This window comes from Canis lupus, chromosome 14, assembly GCF_011100685.1.
Source record: "Canis lupus familiaris isolate Mischka breed German Shepherd chromosome 14, alternate assembly UU_Cfam_GSD_1.0, whole genome shotgun sequence".
Classification (NCBI taxonomy): Eukaryota; Metazoa; Chordata; class Mammalia; order Carnivora; family Canidae; genus Canis; species Canis lupus.
This window is the reverse complement of record NC_049235.1, coordinates 51,644,448-51,660,395: the sequence shown is the minus strand read 5'-3', so window position 1 is coordinate 51,660,395 and position 15,948 is coordinate 51,644,448. Positions and strand designations below refer to the sequence as shown.

At 39.6% G+C, this 15,948-nt stretch overlaps 1 protein-coding gene across 3 annotated transcripts in view; it reads left to right on the top strand.

Annotated features, from left to right (window-relative positions):
• The window catches only part of DOCK4 (dedicator of cytokinesis 4), a 409,941-nt gene that overhangs the window by 315,375 nt on the left and 78,618 nt on the right, over nt 1–15,948 (top strand). For all 3 annotated transcript variants that reach the window (XM_038557373.1, XM_038557375.1, XM_038557374.1), the window contains exon 27: nt 10,848–10,942. In XM_038557373.1, the coding sequence (XP_038413301.1) occupies nt 10,848–10,942 (95 nt within the window). The remainder of the gene's footprint in view (nt 1–10,847; nt 10,943–15,948) is intronic.

Below are 15,948 nucleotides of genomic sequence, written 5' to 3'. Positions count from 1 at the left end.
TCCTTCTCTAGAACCACAGTGAGTTCTGGCTACAGCGTTCTGACCAGGGAGCAGAGTTGTATTTGATATTCTCTATCAGCTACGGCCTAATCAATATGCTGTGCTAGTGTGACAGGCTGACATTAAATAGAAAATATTGATGCCAGGTTTATAAAAGTTCAATCTTTGCTGAGATTTAGGGAACGTCAATATTTCCTTCGTGGTGTTCACTAAAACCTTAGAAGTTGATTGTCCTCAGTTGGAGGAATGACCTGTCATCTCTTCTTATTTACTTTGATTTCTCTTCCATCTCTTGAGTTTCCCAGACACCTTTATATGTAAGCCCTTGTAATGGACGGGGTGCTTACATGCTGGTGGTGCTGAATTATAGGACAGTAGGAACAGTTGTGCTGCAACGTTTGTATGACCAGAAGCCTTCACAGCACCTCAGGGAAAGACTTGTATATTTGTTTAATATAGATCACTCACAGAAATCACTTATCTTTGATTTTTAACTGCCAGGAAGATGTTGTATGACCTCAGAAGAATCTTTCACTTACCTTGGAGCAGTTGACGAGCTGAATCACAAAACAAAGAACAGGTTTGGGCAGATATAATTGCTCTAGCAGAAAGTCAGTTGGCATATACCCATGCCTAAAAATACATTTTTCATGTTTACTTTCAATCTTGAGTTTAGAATTAAAAACAGATAAAAGGCCTTAGAAGATGCTCACTCTACATACAGAAATTCATGTGGTTAAAAAGGAAGATAATTATACAGTCATTAACTTTCTTCAGAAGTTAAATATGTAAAACAGTTAAGGAATTATTAGGTTTTGAGGTGTTTTTTTTAAGATTTTATTTATTCATGAGAGAAATAGAGAGGTAGAGACATAGAGGGAGAAGCAGGCTACCTGCGAGGAGCCTGACGGGGGGACTCGATCCCAGGACCCCAGGATCACGACCTACACCAAAGGCAGACGCTCAATCACTGAGCCACCCAGGTGCCCCAGGAACTATTAGGTTTTACATAAGAAGACTATGACTTCATATTTCAAAATTTCATATAGGAAAAGCTACTTATTTTTACAGAGCCTGGGAATAAAAAAAAATGCAGAGAAACATACACTGAAAATCATAATTAATTTAATCCAGGTATTGAATTTTATGCCTTATTATTCACATTAATAATAACAAAGTAAATGGGGGATCCCTGGGTGGCGCAGCGGTTTGGCGCCTGCCTTTGGCCCAGGGCGTGATCCTGGAGACCCGGGATCGAATCCCACATCAGGCTCCCAGTGCATGGAGCCTGCTTCTCCCTCTGCCTGTGTCTCTGCCTCTCTCTCTCTCTCTCTGTGACTATCATAAATAAATTAAAAAAATAATAAAAAATAAATAAATAAATAACAAAGTAAATGGAAGTAAGTAATGAATAAAGTGTTTTATGTGGCCTTTCCTCATTTCAGTCAGCCACACACCTTTTCACAATTTCCCACTTCAAAATTAACTGGGCCTTCAGGCCAGGAAAGTTATTGAATGCTATTAATAATCTATCCTTTAAGCAATATCGATTGAGAAATTCAGGCAAGTACTGGTTTTATTATGCAGCCAGGTACAAATTGTCCAGTCCTTGTAGGGGGAGAAATCAGACAGATAGTAGGCATTAACCCCACAAGTGGGGGTTAACTCCCAGGGTGAGCACATGGTGCTTTGGAGCATCTGCGAATTGCTGCCAACCCAAATTCATAATATGAGGAAAAGTTTCCAAGGGTGATCTCAGCTGAGAGCTAAGAGATAGGAGAGTAGGAGTGTAGCGGACCTGCCTTTGGCTAGGATATTCAGATCTCTCAACTAAAATGACAAAGAATATACTAACAAAGCATACTCTCTGCACCACTTTTATTAATAGCTATTCAAAATCTGGAATGTTTTAGTTTATTTGTGTGAATCCCAGCCCCTAGTCACTAGATTATAAGCTCCTTGGTGTGTGAAGCATTGCTGTATCCTCAGATCCCGGAACATGCTTACCACATTGTAGGCACTCAAGAAACATTTGTTCATTGTTTGGTAGAATATAGAGTATGAGGAACAGAGTTTTAAGACACAAGGCTTAGAGAGTGTCTGTGAACTTTATTTTGACGACATTTGGAAGCTGGAGGATTTTAAGAAAAAAGGGAGAGCCATGATCACATTTGAGTTTAGAAAAACCTGTCTGGTTGCACCTTTGAAAATAAATTAACTGAGGTCAAACAGGAGGCAGAAGCCTGTAAAGGATCTGATGCACTAGTATGAGCTAGAGATGACCATGCCCTGAAAGTGAGGTGATCATATTGGTAGTTCGAGGGACATTTAGGAAGTTGAACTGGCAGGTCCTGGTGATAGAATTTATAACAGAAGTGAAAGAGAGAAGAGTTGAAGATGACTCCCAGACTCTTTGACAACTGGCCAGATGTTGGTGCCACTCACTGCATGGGGAACCCAGGAGGTGTGGGTGTACAGGTTTGGGAACGAACATAAATCCAGTTTCAGCTAGAGTTTGGTCACCTGAGGGACATCAAAATGGAGATGTCTTAATAGATAGGGTCTGAAGTTCAGGGGAGAAAACTGGGCTGCAGATGCAGATTTGGGAATTGTCAGCCAATAAATAGTAATCGACATCATGAGAGTAAATGTGAACATCCAAGGAGAGTGTAGAATATGCAATTGAAGGAATCTAAATAGAATCCTAAGCACTGGGGCACCGGGGTGGCTCAGTGGTTGAGTGTCTGCCTCGACTCAGGTCATGATCCCTGGGTCCTGGGATCAAGTCCCGCATTGGGCTCCCCATGGGGAGCCTGCTTCTCCCTCTGCCTGTGTCTCTGCCTCCCTTTCTTTGTCTCTCATGAATAAATAAATAAAATCTTAAGAAAAAAACATCTTAAGCACTAAGAAGGAAGAAATGTTGAACACTGCTTGCTACTGCAAGGAAGTGAACTAAGATCCTAAAAGGGTCCTTTAATATTGTTGATGAACTAGATGAGCAATTTCAGTGCAGAGGACAGAAGCCAAGCTGTCATGAACTGGGGGATGAAAAAGGGAAAAAGAGATAGTAGATGTAAACCGTGTTTCAAGAAAAGGAGGATAAGGTGTTTACGGAAGGAGAACTTTGGTATCATGGGAGTATTTATGATGAAGGAGACTGAAGCGTGTTTAAATGTTGCTGATCAGAGCTAGTAGATTATAAGGTGAAGGTGAGGTGTAAGGAAGAAGCCCTCAGGGTAGTGAGACTCCCTGAGACGGCCGCGGGGAGGCTGGAGGTGGGGACAGAAGTAGCCCTGACTTCGAGGAAGAATGGAAGGGGGGGTAACTGAGGTGAAGGCAAGCTAAAGGTCACTTATTTTACTAAAGGCTAATTATCTGGTTTTAATCTGTATTTTTAAAGTTCAGAGATCACCTTTTAAGAGATCAATTTTTCTTTTTTTTTAAGATTTATTTATTTATTCATGAGAAACACAGAGAGAGAGGCAGAGATGCAAGCAGAGGGAGAAGCAGGCTCAGATCACCCCCCCCGAGCAGAAGGGAGACGTTCGACTGCTGAGCCACCCAAGGCATCCCAGACAATTTTTCTTGTTCTCATTTTTCCTCAAAGCCAAACACCCCCTATTTATACTGCTAAAACCTATATTACAAGATCTTTCAAAGATAGTAACCCTGGCCCCAGTCCTTTAGGCAAAGTCCTTATTATCATGTGTTTTTTAGAAATTAGAATCTTTTGACACTTCAGAAAGATAATATGGTGCACATAGCAAGTATGATGTAGCCCCTCCAGTAGGATTTGGGACAGCCGCTATAATCAAACATCTTAATATTTCTGCAGTCAAAAAATATTCAGTCTAAGTGGGATTAAATAAAAACGATATAGCTCAGGTCAGGTTTTGCTGCCAAATGGATTATAAAACCCAAATTTTTAGGCTACTTTGGGATTTTGCTCTTGTGGGGAAGGACCCCTTACAGCAAATGAGAACCCCTTATAGCAAATGCCTAATGCATGCAAGGTACTGTTCTCAAAGGCTGATTCGTAGTAACTCATTTAATCCTGAAAAGAACCCCCAAAGGTAGGCACTATTATGATTTAATTACAAGTGTCAATTATTTGATTCAGCAGACATCTATTGAGCACCTTGGCTAGATATTAAGGATATCAAGACTAACAAAACAATCTCTGTCAATGCTTTGATGTTATTAAGAGCATCTCAATCATTAAATTATAAATGAGTGTGACGTATATAAACACGGCGATGCCCGCTGACAGTTATGGGCTATCTCCTTACCCCCACTCCCACTGCCATGAGCCAGATGCAGTGCTTAAACACTTTTTCCTCATTTTACTCCTGCTAATCTCACCCAAACTCCTTTCACCCCCGCAAGGAAGTAATTGAGAGGACCTAGAATTCTATTAACATCTGAGCTCTTTGCTTAGGCAGCTAAACTCAGCTTTTTTGTAAACTTTAATGAAGTTTGTTAAACCAAAATCTTTGCTATCAAATTGCATGAAATTTCATTTGTCAACTCTGTATAAAGTAATAAGGTCATGAAATGGGGGATAAAAAGCCAAATTAATGGAAGGAGAGTTATTTGGGGTTTTTGTGACTATCTTCAGGTTAGAAATGGAATGTATAATATATAAGGGAACTATACATAAGGAAAGGTACAGCTTACTAAAGTGCTATTTAATGGAAAATCATAACTGATACTGGGATTAGACATTAAAAATCCCATTTAACCTACTGCTTAAAAGTGATTAAGTATACGTCCCCCTCCCCTCCACACACGTGTATTATAATTTCCAGAGGTAGCTACTGTTAATACATAAGGTTGTGTCCTCATAGACTGTATTTTATGATATGTACACACCATATGTATTTTTAATGGAATCCTACTTTTCATATTAGTTGCACTTTTTCACACAATAATATGTCCTGAATATTGTAGAGCTCACTGTATCATTTATTCTTCTGAATTTCACTATGTGGATGCTGATAATTTAAGCATTCCCCTCTTGCTGAGCAACAGGACGATTCTGATTTTTGCCAATAGAAAGGACACTGCAGGGGACATCATGATGCCCCTGTCTCTGTGGACTTCTGCCCTTAGAGCTGTAGAATGAATTCCTGGAAGTCAAACTAATTGGGTCATGGGATATGTGCATTTTAAATCTTCATTGATACTGACAAATTTTATGTTGAGATATTCAAATTAATATTTTTGATGTTCTTTAGCCCTAGCATCACTGCTTTTTTCTTTCTTCTTATCAATTCAAAGAAAGATGTGGCCTTGCATTTCACAGTGGTTTTCTAAATGAAAGCAAATTTTGGAAGTGTGTAGTTCTCGTAACTACTAAGATTATTAGTGTTTTGTCTCCATTGCTGCTAGAAGAATTAGGACATCTCCAGGGTTATTGTTGGAGTGACTTCTGGCATTTTGGAACCATATTGCCATTTCTCCTCCTGGGTCCTCAGGTGCTCTGTGTGATGAGTGGTGTGAGTCACGATGTCAGCAGAACTGTGTAGGAGCAAGGACCCGAGGGCTGGTGCTCTGCATTGTGTAGCCCTTTCCTTCTGTAGAGCATGGCATTATTTTAGAAATGAACAAAAGCAAAGACTAGCAAGTAATTAGAGTTGTTTTTTTTCCTCCTTCTGTAGCCAGTAATGTTTTATTATACACCCACCTTCTGCTGAGGGCTAAAGTTTTGCCCATATCCATGGGACTTCTCGTACATGGAGAGCAGTGAGTCTCCTGTTCTTTGTTGATTATGACTTTTCATAAAGAACTGTGGGGATCCTGCTTGAAGTATGACATTGTACATGTTCTGGAAGTTAAGTATAGCACTAGGGTAACCTCTCATTGTCTCCCATATGCTGGCTCACTAGCTTTGAAAAATCATGTCTGATCAAGTCACAATCCAGCTTTAAACCCCTGAGGACAAGATCCAGTCCCTGCCAGGTCATCCCTGTCCTCAGTCTACCTTCTGTCCTCATTACCTTCCACTCTCCTCCAAACCCCTTTCACAACAGCCACTTAAAATTACTAGTCCCAACCAAGCATACAGTTTTTAATTCTTCTGAATAATTTTTTTGTCTCCCTGAAATGCCCATTCTACCACTACTCCTTGAATTGCTTAATTTCACCCCTGTTAATCCCTCCTTGATTTCAGCTCCTGCTATAAAATCCAGCTCAAGGATCACTTTACTTATGAAGTGTTCACAGAATACGGTGCCCCACCCCCACCCTCTGTGACAGCACCCAACAATGCCTTGTACTGTTGTTTCCTTGGATCCTTGATGACTGCTCTGTGAGAGGAGGGACCATGTCTTTTGTGTCCTAAGCACAGAGCCCAGAACGGTGTTTCTGTTGAATGAAACAACCCTCTTAATAAATATCTGCATACCTCACAAACCATCTTTTTTTGTACAATCATCTCAACTTATAGTCTTCATTTTATTATTAAAAAATAGTTCTATAGCTCTTGAAGACTAAAGACCGCTTGGAAGTTATTTTTGCATAATGTGCTTAAACATTCAACTTTAAGGATATGAATTTCAACATGATAATGATTATTAACACCCTTTAATTGAATTCAAACCCCATACAAAGGGTGTTACACATTTGAAATTTGTGGCAAGTTTTTAAAATAATATTTGACATAAGTCATAGGTGAAGGAAATATGTTCCTAGAAGGCTCTGTCCTTATTCGTTGCTTTTGAAGTAAGGAGACCGGGCCTTGGTCCATCTGCTCACATCATGATGCTTTATTTTCCTGAGTTCTTACCTCATGTTTTATCATCTCAGAATTCTTCCTCCCGTGTCTCACTAGTTTTGTTTTATGAACTTCATTTCTGTCTTGTGCTTTTCTGGTACCACAGTATTGTGTGTAAACACAAAACAATTTTTTTGTTCAATATAGTCAGGAAATGAACGTAAAACATAAATTTAATTCTCTCACTCGTCTTCTTAAAATCCCTCACTGCCTTACGTTGCCCTCAGGATAAATTGCTGCATTCCCTACTGTGAAGCAGGACTGAGATTTGTTTACCTTTTATTTCTCTTTCATCCCCATTTCTTGTCACTCCATGGTGCAGTCCTTGCAACCCTGTGTTGTCTCTTGCCTTTAAGGCTTGCTGGTACCCTTCCCTCTGTGTGGAATACCTGGTCCTCAGACTTATCCTTTTTTGTAGTGCATGTATAGTTCTGTGTGGTTTTTAGAGTAACATTCATCTCTCCCACCAAACTATAAGCTCCATGAGGGCAAGCATCATATTTAACTTAACTGTGCTATGGCGTGTCACAGGCACTCCATAAATACTCTTGCATGAATAAATTAAAGAATGTATCTTACCCACTAGGTGTCCCCAGCATCGAACACAGTGCCTGGTACGTAACAGAGCGCTCAGTATTTATGAATGAATAAATGTCACTGATGATTTGTAAAATTAAAAAAAAAATTGTTCTTGCTTTCTTTTCTGTTTGAGTATGGGACTTTTTATCGTTTTGGTTTTCACGTGAACTTTCTTACTTGGACCTCTTGCACTGCAAAAGTGCTTCTGTAAAGTGCCATCTCCCTGTTCCTTTTTCTATTTTGAACCCTGATTGGAATAAAACCAGCAATGCAGTTACCATGTTATGCTATTTGAAGTAAACAAACAAAAAAAGAAACTGCTCCCAGGCTACCAATTTTAAAATAGTGGCATATGAAACACTTATTTCTTGCTATCCAAACTGGAATATTATTATAGCGATGTTCTTTTTTTAAATTATGGGAAAGATCTGTTAGTTATGGCTGTGTGTACAAAATAATTTGATACATATGTGCAAAAGCACACATTCAGTGAAATGATCAGAACTGACAAGTACTTGGGGCAGACAAGGAAACCGCATTGGATTTGGGGAGGACAGGCAGGGAGATGTTGAAGTACCCAGCATTCTAGTGCTTTAAAATATAGAACTGAACTTGAAATGAAACCTGTTGTATGGCAGCTGACAGTAAATCCTTGCTGAACTAAATCACGTGTGAGTGCCACAGTAGAAAGTGTTTATATTACCATCTGATGAAACATCAGTCTACAGCTGAGAAATAAGAAAAATTTTTGTCTAGTATATGAATAGATCAGTGATCATATTAACTTTTTAAAATCCCCTTCTAATTACCAGGGACCTGAAAACCCTGGATGAGAGTTCTGTTCCAAAGAGGTTAAGTTACCAAGGCCTTTGAGCTAGTTCATTGCAGGATTAAAATTTAGACTTTCTGATTTTCAGTGTAATGTTTTTTTTCACTTTCATTGTAAGATTGCCACAATGTGTTGGGTTCTATAAAGGTAGATGAGCTTGTGCGGATATCCTAGAAAGCTATTTAAGACGCTAAAAGATTTTCTTAGGGGAAGTAAAGATTTAAGTCAATACATGATCAGTGGTCATTGGGACATGTCACACGATGCCATACCTTTTATTTTGTGAGGTAAGTGGGAATAAGAAAAAAAGATGGCACAGAAACAGATTGTCTGTCCCCAGCTCCTACACCTGGACTATCGTACCCTTTGTCCCCAGCACTACAAAAGAACAACCAAAATTGCTTGCCCAGAAGGCAGATTGTCCTGCCTCCTGTCACCAGTTCTTCAGCCCATTTTTTTCTCTGTGCGATGGGCATCACTCTCTCCTACTCTCCCCCACCCCCCACCACCGTACACATACCCCATCGCTAAGGGGGCTACCTCCAATTTCCAATTCTCAAAAAGTTTTGAGGGGAAAGGATGAAGTTTCAATATTTTAGAAATTAAAATATTCCTAAGCAAGTGTAGACTATGAGAAGTGGCTCCCCACTTCATGACTTTTTTTTTTTATAACATCTCTCTAAGCAAGTCAAACCAGATAGAAAACTGAAATAGGATATAATTCTTTGAAAGGTAAATGCAAACATCCATTTTTGCAGGGATTATATATATTCATATACATTCACTGAAGAACTTTTTGGAATAAGTTTGAGAAATGTATTACATCAGAGAGGGAGACAAACTCTAAGAGTTCTGAATCATAGGAAACAAACTGAGGGTCACTGGAGGGGTGGTGGCGGGGGACAGGGTAACCAGGGTGATGGGCATTAAGGAGGGCACGGGCTGTAATGAGCACTGGGCGTTATAGAAGACTGGTGCATCACTGACCTCCATCTCTGAAATCAATAGTACATTATATGTTAATTAATTGAATTTAAATAAAAAGAAAAAAAGAAATGCATTCAAAAGGGTTTCTCACAGTCTTAGCATGCTAATAACCTACTTTCCCTGAGAGAGGACTAGAATGTCAAGTGTTTTTACCAAATTATCTGACCTGCAGTAGAATGCATTTGGGAAATTGTTTCTCTTGTGATTCTGCCTACAGGAGAAGGATCTGTCTGTCTGGCCATTTAAAGGCAAATGACCTAGCGGTCATATTCCCACATGGCACATACTACCTATCAACGAATGCGTGTTGATGCCGAAGAAGCTAAAATAATTTCATGTCAAAATATTTATGGGCTTGATCAGATCTGTTACAGAATGTTAAAAAACCACACACACACACACACACACACACACACACACGCACACAGCTACCACATGTTTCTTATGTTTTCAGATTCTATCTTCTGATGATATGAATGATAACCATAATCTTATGTTCAAGCAGCTTACATGTTTAACACAATGTGTTGTTAGGGTTCGTAAATAAAACTCGTGTGTGTGTGTGTGTGTGTGTGTGTGTGTGTTTTAAATTTAGCAACATCATACTGTTGCCTTCAACCAGATTGGTAGAGAGCTGTATTTTCCTAGCATTGCTTAAGGTTACCAACATTATCTTTAAGTTTTCTAGGTAATAAATCTAAAGAAAAGCTAGACTGAAGCCACTCTCCTTCTGATTGGGCATGCTTTATGTCATTCAGTTCATGGAGTATGTTGTCTCCTTGAGTCCCCTTCAAGTGCAATATGCTGCAGTGTTTGGGGCCCTGTCACTTGCTTGCAGTGTTTTAAGAAGAGGTATTTCTGTGTCTGACAGTAGCTTCTTGTCAAGAGTGTCTCCAGGTGATCAGTTTAAAGATAACATCTCAGTAAATACCACTGCCCTCTGGCATGGCATCTTGGTGAAGAATTCCTTGGTACCGGCACAGCTACTAAGCATTCATCACTGGGCTCAGCGTAGCACACGTCCTGTTTGAGTGTGTTCTGCTTGGCACACTCAACCTATAAACCTGCATGCATACCATTAATACTGCATCTTCAGAATGCCCTCGAAGAAACATGGGTGTCTGCTTAAAATGCTTTTTAATGAACGTAACTTTCTAAATTTTGACACCTGCTTAAAGGGAAGGACTGCTGATGGGGTTTGCTCGATATGAAAAGTTCTGATGTTGAGGACACTGTAATAAAAAAAAAGAGAATATATTTGCCTGCTAATCTTCTACTACCAGTAGAAGATTTATGAAATCTTCTTTATTTATGAAATCAAAATGTTTATGAAATCAAAATGTTTAGCGCTTGTGAACGGAAATGTTCACATTTATTTATGAAATCAAAGTGTTTAGCGCTTGTGAACAGAAATGAAATGTCACCTGCACTGTGTACAAGAAAGAAAAGGAAAAGAGAACATTTGGGAAGGGTAGCAAGCCAGTTGGGGGTGGAGAATGGTAAGAGTGAGGAAGAGGGATGATTCCTGCTCCTGGTGAACCCTGAAAACTTGGCTTTCTTCTCTGTTGTTGCTTTGGAAATGGTAACGACAGTGCTGTGTGTGTGTGTGTGTGTGTGTGTGTGTGTGTTGACAGTTACAACAACTCAGTAAACTGGTCTCTTTCCTCCCTACCCAAGGATTTCCTGCTGCAGATATTTACTGTGTTCCGAATATTGATACGCCCAGAGATGTTTCCAAAGGACTGGACTGTTATGCGCTTGGTGGCTAACAAGTAAGACGTTTAAGTTGATGATAATTGCAGCTCATTGTATGGAGGAGAGGAGGTATAAGACGATTTTTTTAGTTTGATCTCAAGTTTGGAAACTTCAAATCCTGGGGTTCTTTTTCTTTATCTCTGAATTAACTTCTCTCACTTAGAAAAACTATATTTGTTTTAAACAGATGATACATGTTAATGTAATATTTCAAAAATCAAACAATGTAACAAGAGTGTATATTGAAAAATCCCCCTCCCACCTACTGTGTCTATCCCTTACCCCCAGGCTGTAGTAACCACTTTTATTAGTTTCTTGCATGACCTTCCAGCATTCTCTTAATGCAGAGCCTGACAGATGGCATAATATATACACTATTTAGCACATTGCTCTTTCACTTAACAATCCTGGCAGTCTTTCCACATTAATACATAGAAAGTCCCTCGTTCATTTCTGTTTCTCTTTTTTCTTTTTGAGTCATAAAATGTTCTATTGTATCGATGTACCATCATTTCTTTAACTAGCCCTGTTGCTGGACCCTTGAGTCATTTCTAATCTTTCTCAATTCAGTTTAACTCAACAGAGTACATTACACATCTACCATGTGCTCAGCCCTGGGAATAAGATATTACCCCTGAGTTGGATACATGAAGATTGAAGTTCCTTTTTTACAGCCAAGTGATATGGCCAGTAGAGAGCTGAAAATAATGCCCTCAGCAAAATTCAGAACTAGAGAAGACATTTGGGGAGATACTGACATAATGTTGAAGCTCTGGAAGTTGGTAAAATTAGCTTGTATTAGGCATATCCAGCAAAAAAATAAAAGCTCTAAAAGCTCTGAAATCAGTACTTGAGAAATAGGAGCCAGGAAAGGAGATTGGGGGGGCAGCTACAATGGCAGGAGCCTTCCCAGAGTGGACAGTGTCATAGCTGTATCTGCTCTCCCGCTTCCTGTCTGTGTCATCTCAAGGTACAAAATGAAGGTAAAGTTCTTCAGGAAACTGGCTGGTGTTTACTTCCACACTTATAATTCACTCTGTTTCATAAGCATTCTTTCCTTCAAGTCTCCATTTGTCTGCCTCTCCTTCCTCCTCTTGTCCAGCCCCGAACACCCTCATATTCAGGATAAAGGTTGAATTCTCCAGGTATCTATCCATAGACCAAAGACACCATCTGTCCTCCCCAGATGCCAGAGATGATGGTGGTAAGAGCCACAGGCATATAGGGTTGGATTTTGATAAGATATGCCTAATATGGCTTCTGCTGCAGTATACATTTATAGATGTGGAGGTGTTAAAACGATGTGTTAAAAACTTGTGAAGTAACAAATAGTATAATATGGCATATTATGTTTTACATAAGTACAGAAGCAGCTTTTCCATGTTCAAGACTAATTGAAACTCCTGAAATAGCTCTCTTTAGAATTTAGCATATTTAGTTTGATATCTGTGAGCAGAATCAAATATCTTTTCATCTGGATGTCCAGATGCCACAGATTTAAGTGGGAGCTTTTGGTCATGAATCTGGCCTTGTTACCAAAGATCTACTAACATTTTGGGTACCTGCGGAGGGCTATGAAGTGGTCTAGGGAGCCAGGCAGGAAGAGGTCCAGGCTGCTGACATCACCATCATGCAACATTATCATTTGGTCATTATGCCTGCCCTGTGTGCAGAAGGATATTTTGACTTGAATTAGAATACTCAATGGCAAAAATTCAAACCAGAAATAAATGTGACATTTTGTTCCTTATGCACACTGGCTCTACTTGAGCTTCCTGAAAACCATGACCACAATGTGGCTTTTTTATATTAAAACACCTTCTCTCTCAATCTAAAAATCTCTACTCCGTTTATGAAGACTTCATGGTCACACAAATGGGTAACAGAAGTATAGATCCTGCTTTTGAGTAAACACACGATGCTTGAGATTTTTATCTACAGTGTTAACCAAACAGGAGCGTGAGTTAAAGATGAGCTCTGTGTAAAACATTTAAACAGAAGATATTCCCAAAGCAAATCCAAGCAAAAAAGCCATCAGCCTTTGCTAAATGCAGTAACATCATACTGTTGCCACTCACGTTGGTGCTGATAAGAAATAGTTACTGTTTTTCCAGGGGTAATGGCAAGTCCGACCTAATTTGTAGAGAGGACTCCAAGTCTGGTAGAAAACGCTGGCCAAGTTGGAACAGACACTGCTTTCTGCTGTCCTGCTTCCCTCTTTTCTCCCCATTTAACCACCCTAGCCATTTCCCATTTATATTATGAAACCATATAAGATATTTCTTGCCTTGTGAATGTAATATATTCCAGAAATAAGCCTTCAACTATTTCTGCTCTATACATAAAAAAAAATTAGCCACTATAATATTGGTAGAAAAGTAATTTTCTGAAAGATGTTAAAGGTATTTGAAATACATTAAAGAGCAGGGGCACCTGGTTAGCTCAATTGGTTGAGCATCTGACTCTTGACTTTGGCTCAGGTCATGGTCTACAGGATCATGACTTCAAGCCCTGTGTCAACTCTGTGCTCAGCACAGTCTGCTTGGGATTCTCTCTCTCCCTCTACTCACACTTGTGTGCATACTCACTCTCTCTTTCAAATAAATGAATAAAATACTTTTTTTTTCATTTTTTTAACCCTTTATTTTTTATTTTTTTAAATAATAAATTTATTTTGTATTGGTGTTCAACTTACCAACATACAGAATAACACCCAGTGCTCATCCCGTCAAGTGCCCCCCTCAGTGCCTGTCACCCATTCACCCCCACCCCCTGCCCTGCTCCCCTTCCATCACCCCTAGTTTGTTTCCCAGAGTTAGGAGTCTTTATGTTCTGTCTCCCTTTCTGATATTTCCCACACATTTCTTCTCCCTTCCCTTATATTCCCTTTCACTACTATTTATATTCCCCAAATGAATGAGAACATACAATGTTTGTCCTTCTCTGATTGACTTACTTCTCTCAGCTTCATCCATGTTGAAGCAAATGGTGGGTATTTGTCGTTTCTAATGGCTGAGTAATATTCCATTGTATACATAGACCACATCTTCTTGATCCACTCATCTTTCAATGCACCGAGGCTCCTTCCACAGTTTGGCTATTGTGGACATTGCTGCTATAAACATCGGGGTGCAGGTGTCCCGGCGTTTCATTGCATCTCTATCTTTGGGGTAAATCCCCAGCAGTGCAATTGCTGGGTCGTAGGGCAGGTCTATTTTTAACTCTTTGAGGAACCTCCACACAGTTTTCCAGAGTGGCTGTACCAGTTCACATTCCCACCAACAGTGTAAGAGGGTTCCCTTTTCTCCACATCCTCTCCAACATCTGTGGTTTCCTGCCTTGTTAATTTTCCCCATTCTCACTGGTGTGAGGTGGTATCTCATTGTGGTTTTGATTTGTATTTCCCTGATGGCAAGTGATGTGGAGCATTTTCTCATGTGCATGTTGGCCATGTCTATGTCTTCCTCTGTGAGATTTCTCTTCATGTCTTTTGCCCATTTCATGATTGGATTGTTTGTTTCTTTGCTGTTGAGTTTAATAAGTTCTTTATAAATCTTGGAAACTAGCCCTTTATCTGATACGTCATTTGCAAATATCTTCTCCCCATTCTGTAGGTTGTCTTTTAGTTTTGTTGACTGTATCCTTTGCTGTGCAAAAGCTTCTTACTTGATGAAGTCCCAATAGTTCATTTTTGCTTTTGTTTCTTTTGCCTTCGTGGATGAATCTTGCAAGAAGTTACTGTGGCTGAGTTCAAAAAGGGTGTTGCCTGTGTTCTCCTCTAGGATTTTGATGGACTCTTGTCTCACATTTAGATCTTTCATCCATTTTGAGTTTATCTTTGTGTCTGGTGCAAGAGAGTGGTCTAGTTTCATTCTTCTGCATGTGGATGTTCAATTTTCCCAGCACCATTTATTGAAGAGACTGTCTTTCTTCCAGTGGATAGTCTTTCCTCCTTTATCGAATATTAGTTGACCATAAAGTTGAGGGTCCACTTCTGGGTTCTCTATTCTGTTCCATTGATCTATGTGTCTATTTTTGTGCCAGTACCACACTGTCTTGATGACCACAGCTTTGTAGTACAACCTGAAATCTGGCATTGTGATGCCCCCAGATATGGTTTTCTTTTTTAAAATTCCCCTGGCTATTCAGGGTCTTTTCTGATTCCACACAAATCTTAAGATGATTTTTTCCAACTCTCTGAAGAAAGTCCATGGTATTTTGATAGGGAATGCATTGAATGTGTAAATTGCCCTGGGTAGCATTCACATTTTCACAGTATTAATTCTTCCAATCCATGAGCATGGAATATTTTTCCATCTCTTTGTGTCTTCCTCAATTTCTTTCAGAAGCATTCTATAGTTTTGAGGGTATAGATCCTTTACCTCTTTGGTTAGGGTTATTCCTAGGTATCTTATGCTTTTGGGTGCAATTGCAAATGGGACTTGACTCCTTAATTTCTCTTTCTTCAGTCTCATTGTTAGTGTATAGAAATGCCATTGATTTCTGGGCATTGATTTTGTATCCTGCCATGCTACCAAATTGCTGTATGAGTTCTAGCAATCTTGGGGTGGAGGCTTTTGGGTTTTCTATGTAGAGTATCATGTCATCGGCGAAGAGGGAGAGTTTGACTTCTTCTTTGCCAATTTGAATGCCTTTTATTTCTTTTTGTTGTCTGATTGCTGAGGCTAGGACTTCCAGTACTATGTTGAATAGTAGTGGTGAAAGTGGACATCCCTGTCTTGTTCCTGATCTTAGGGGAAAGGCTCCCAGTGCTTCCCCATTGAGAATATTTGCTGTGGGCTTTTCATAGATGGCTTTTAAGATGTCGAGGAATGTTCCCTCTATCCCTACGCTCTGAAGAGTTTTGATCAGGAATGGATGCTGTTAAAATACTTTTTAAAAATGTTAAAGAACATACATTGGAAAGAAGACATTATCACTTTCCCAAACTATGTAGAAGCAAGTTGCAGGAGCTAGATCTACATCTCTGAAGTTGACCACCTTTCTTCCATGGTGCTAACTT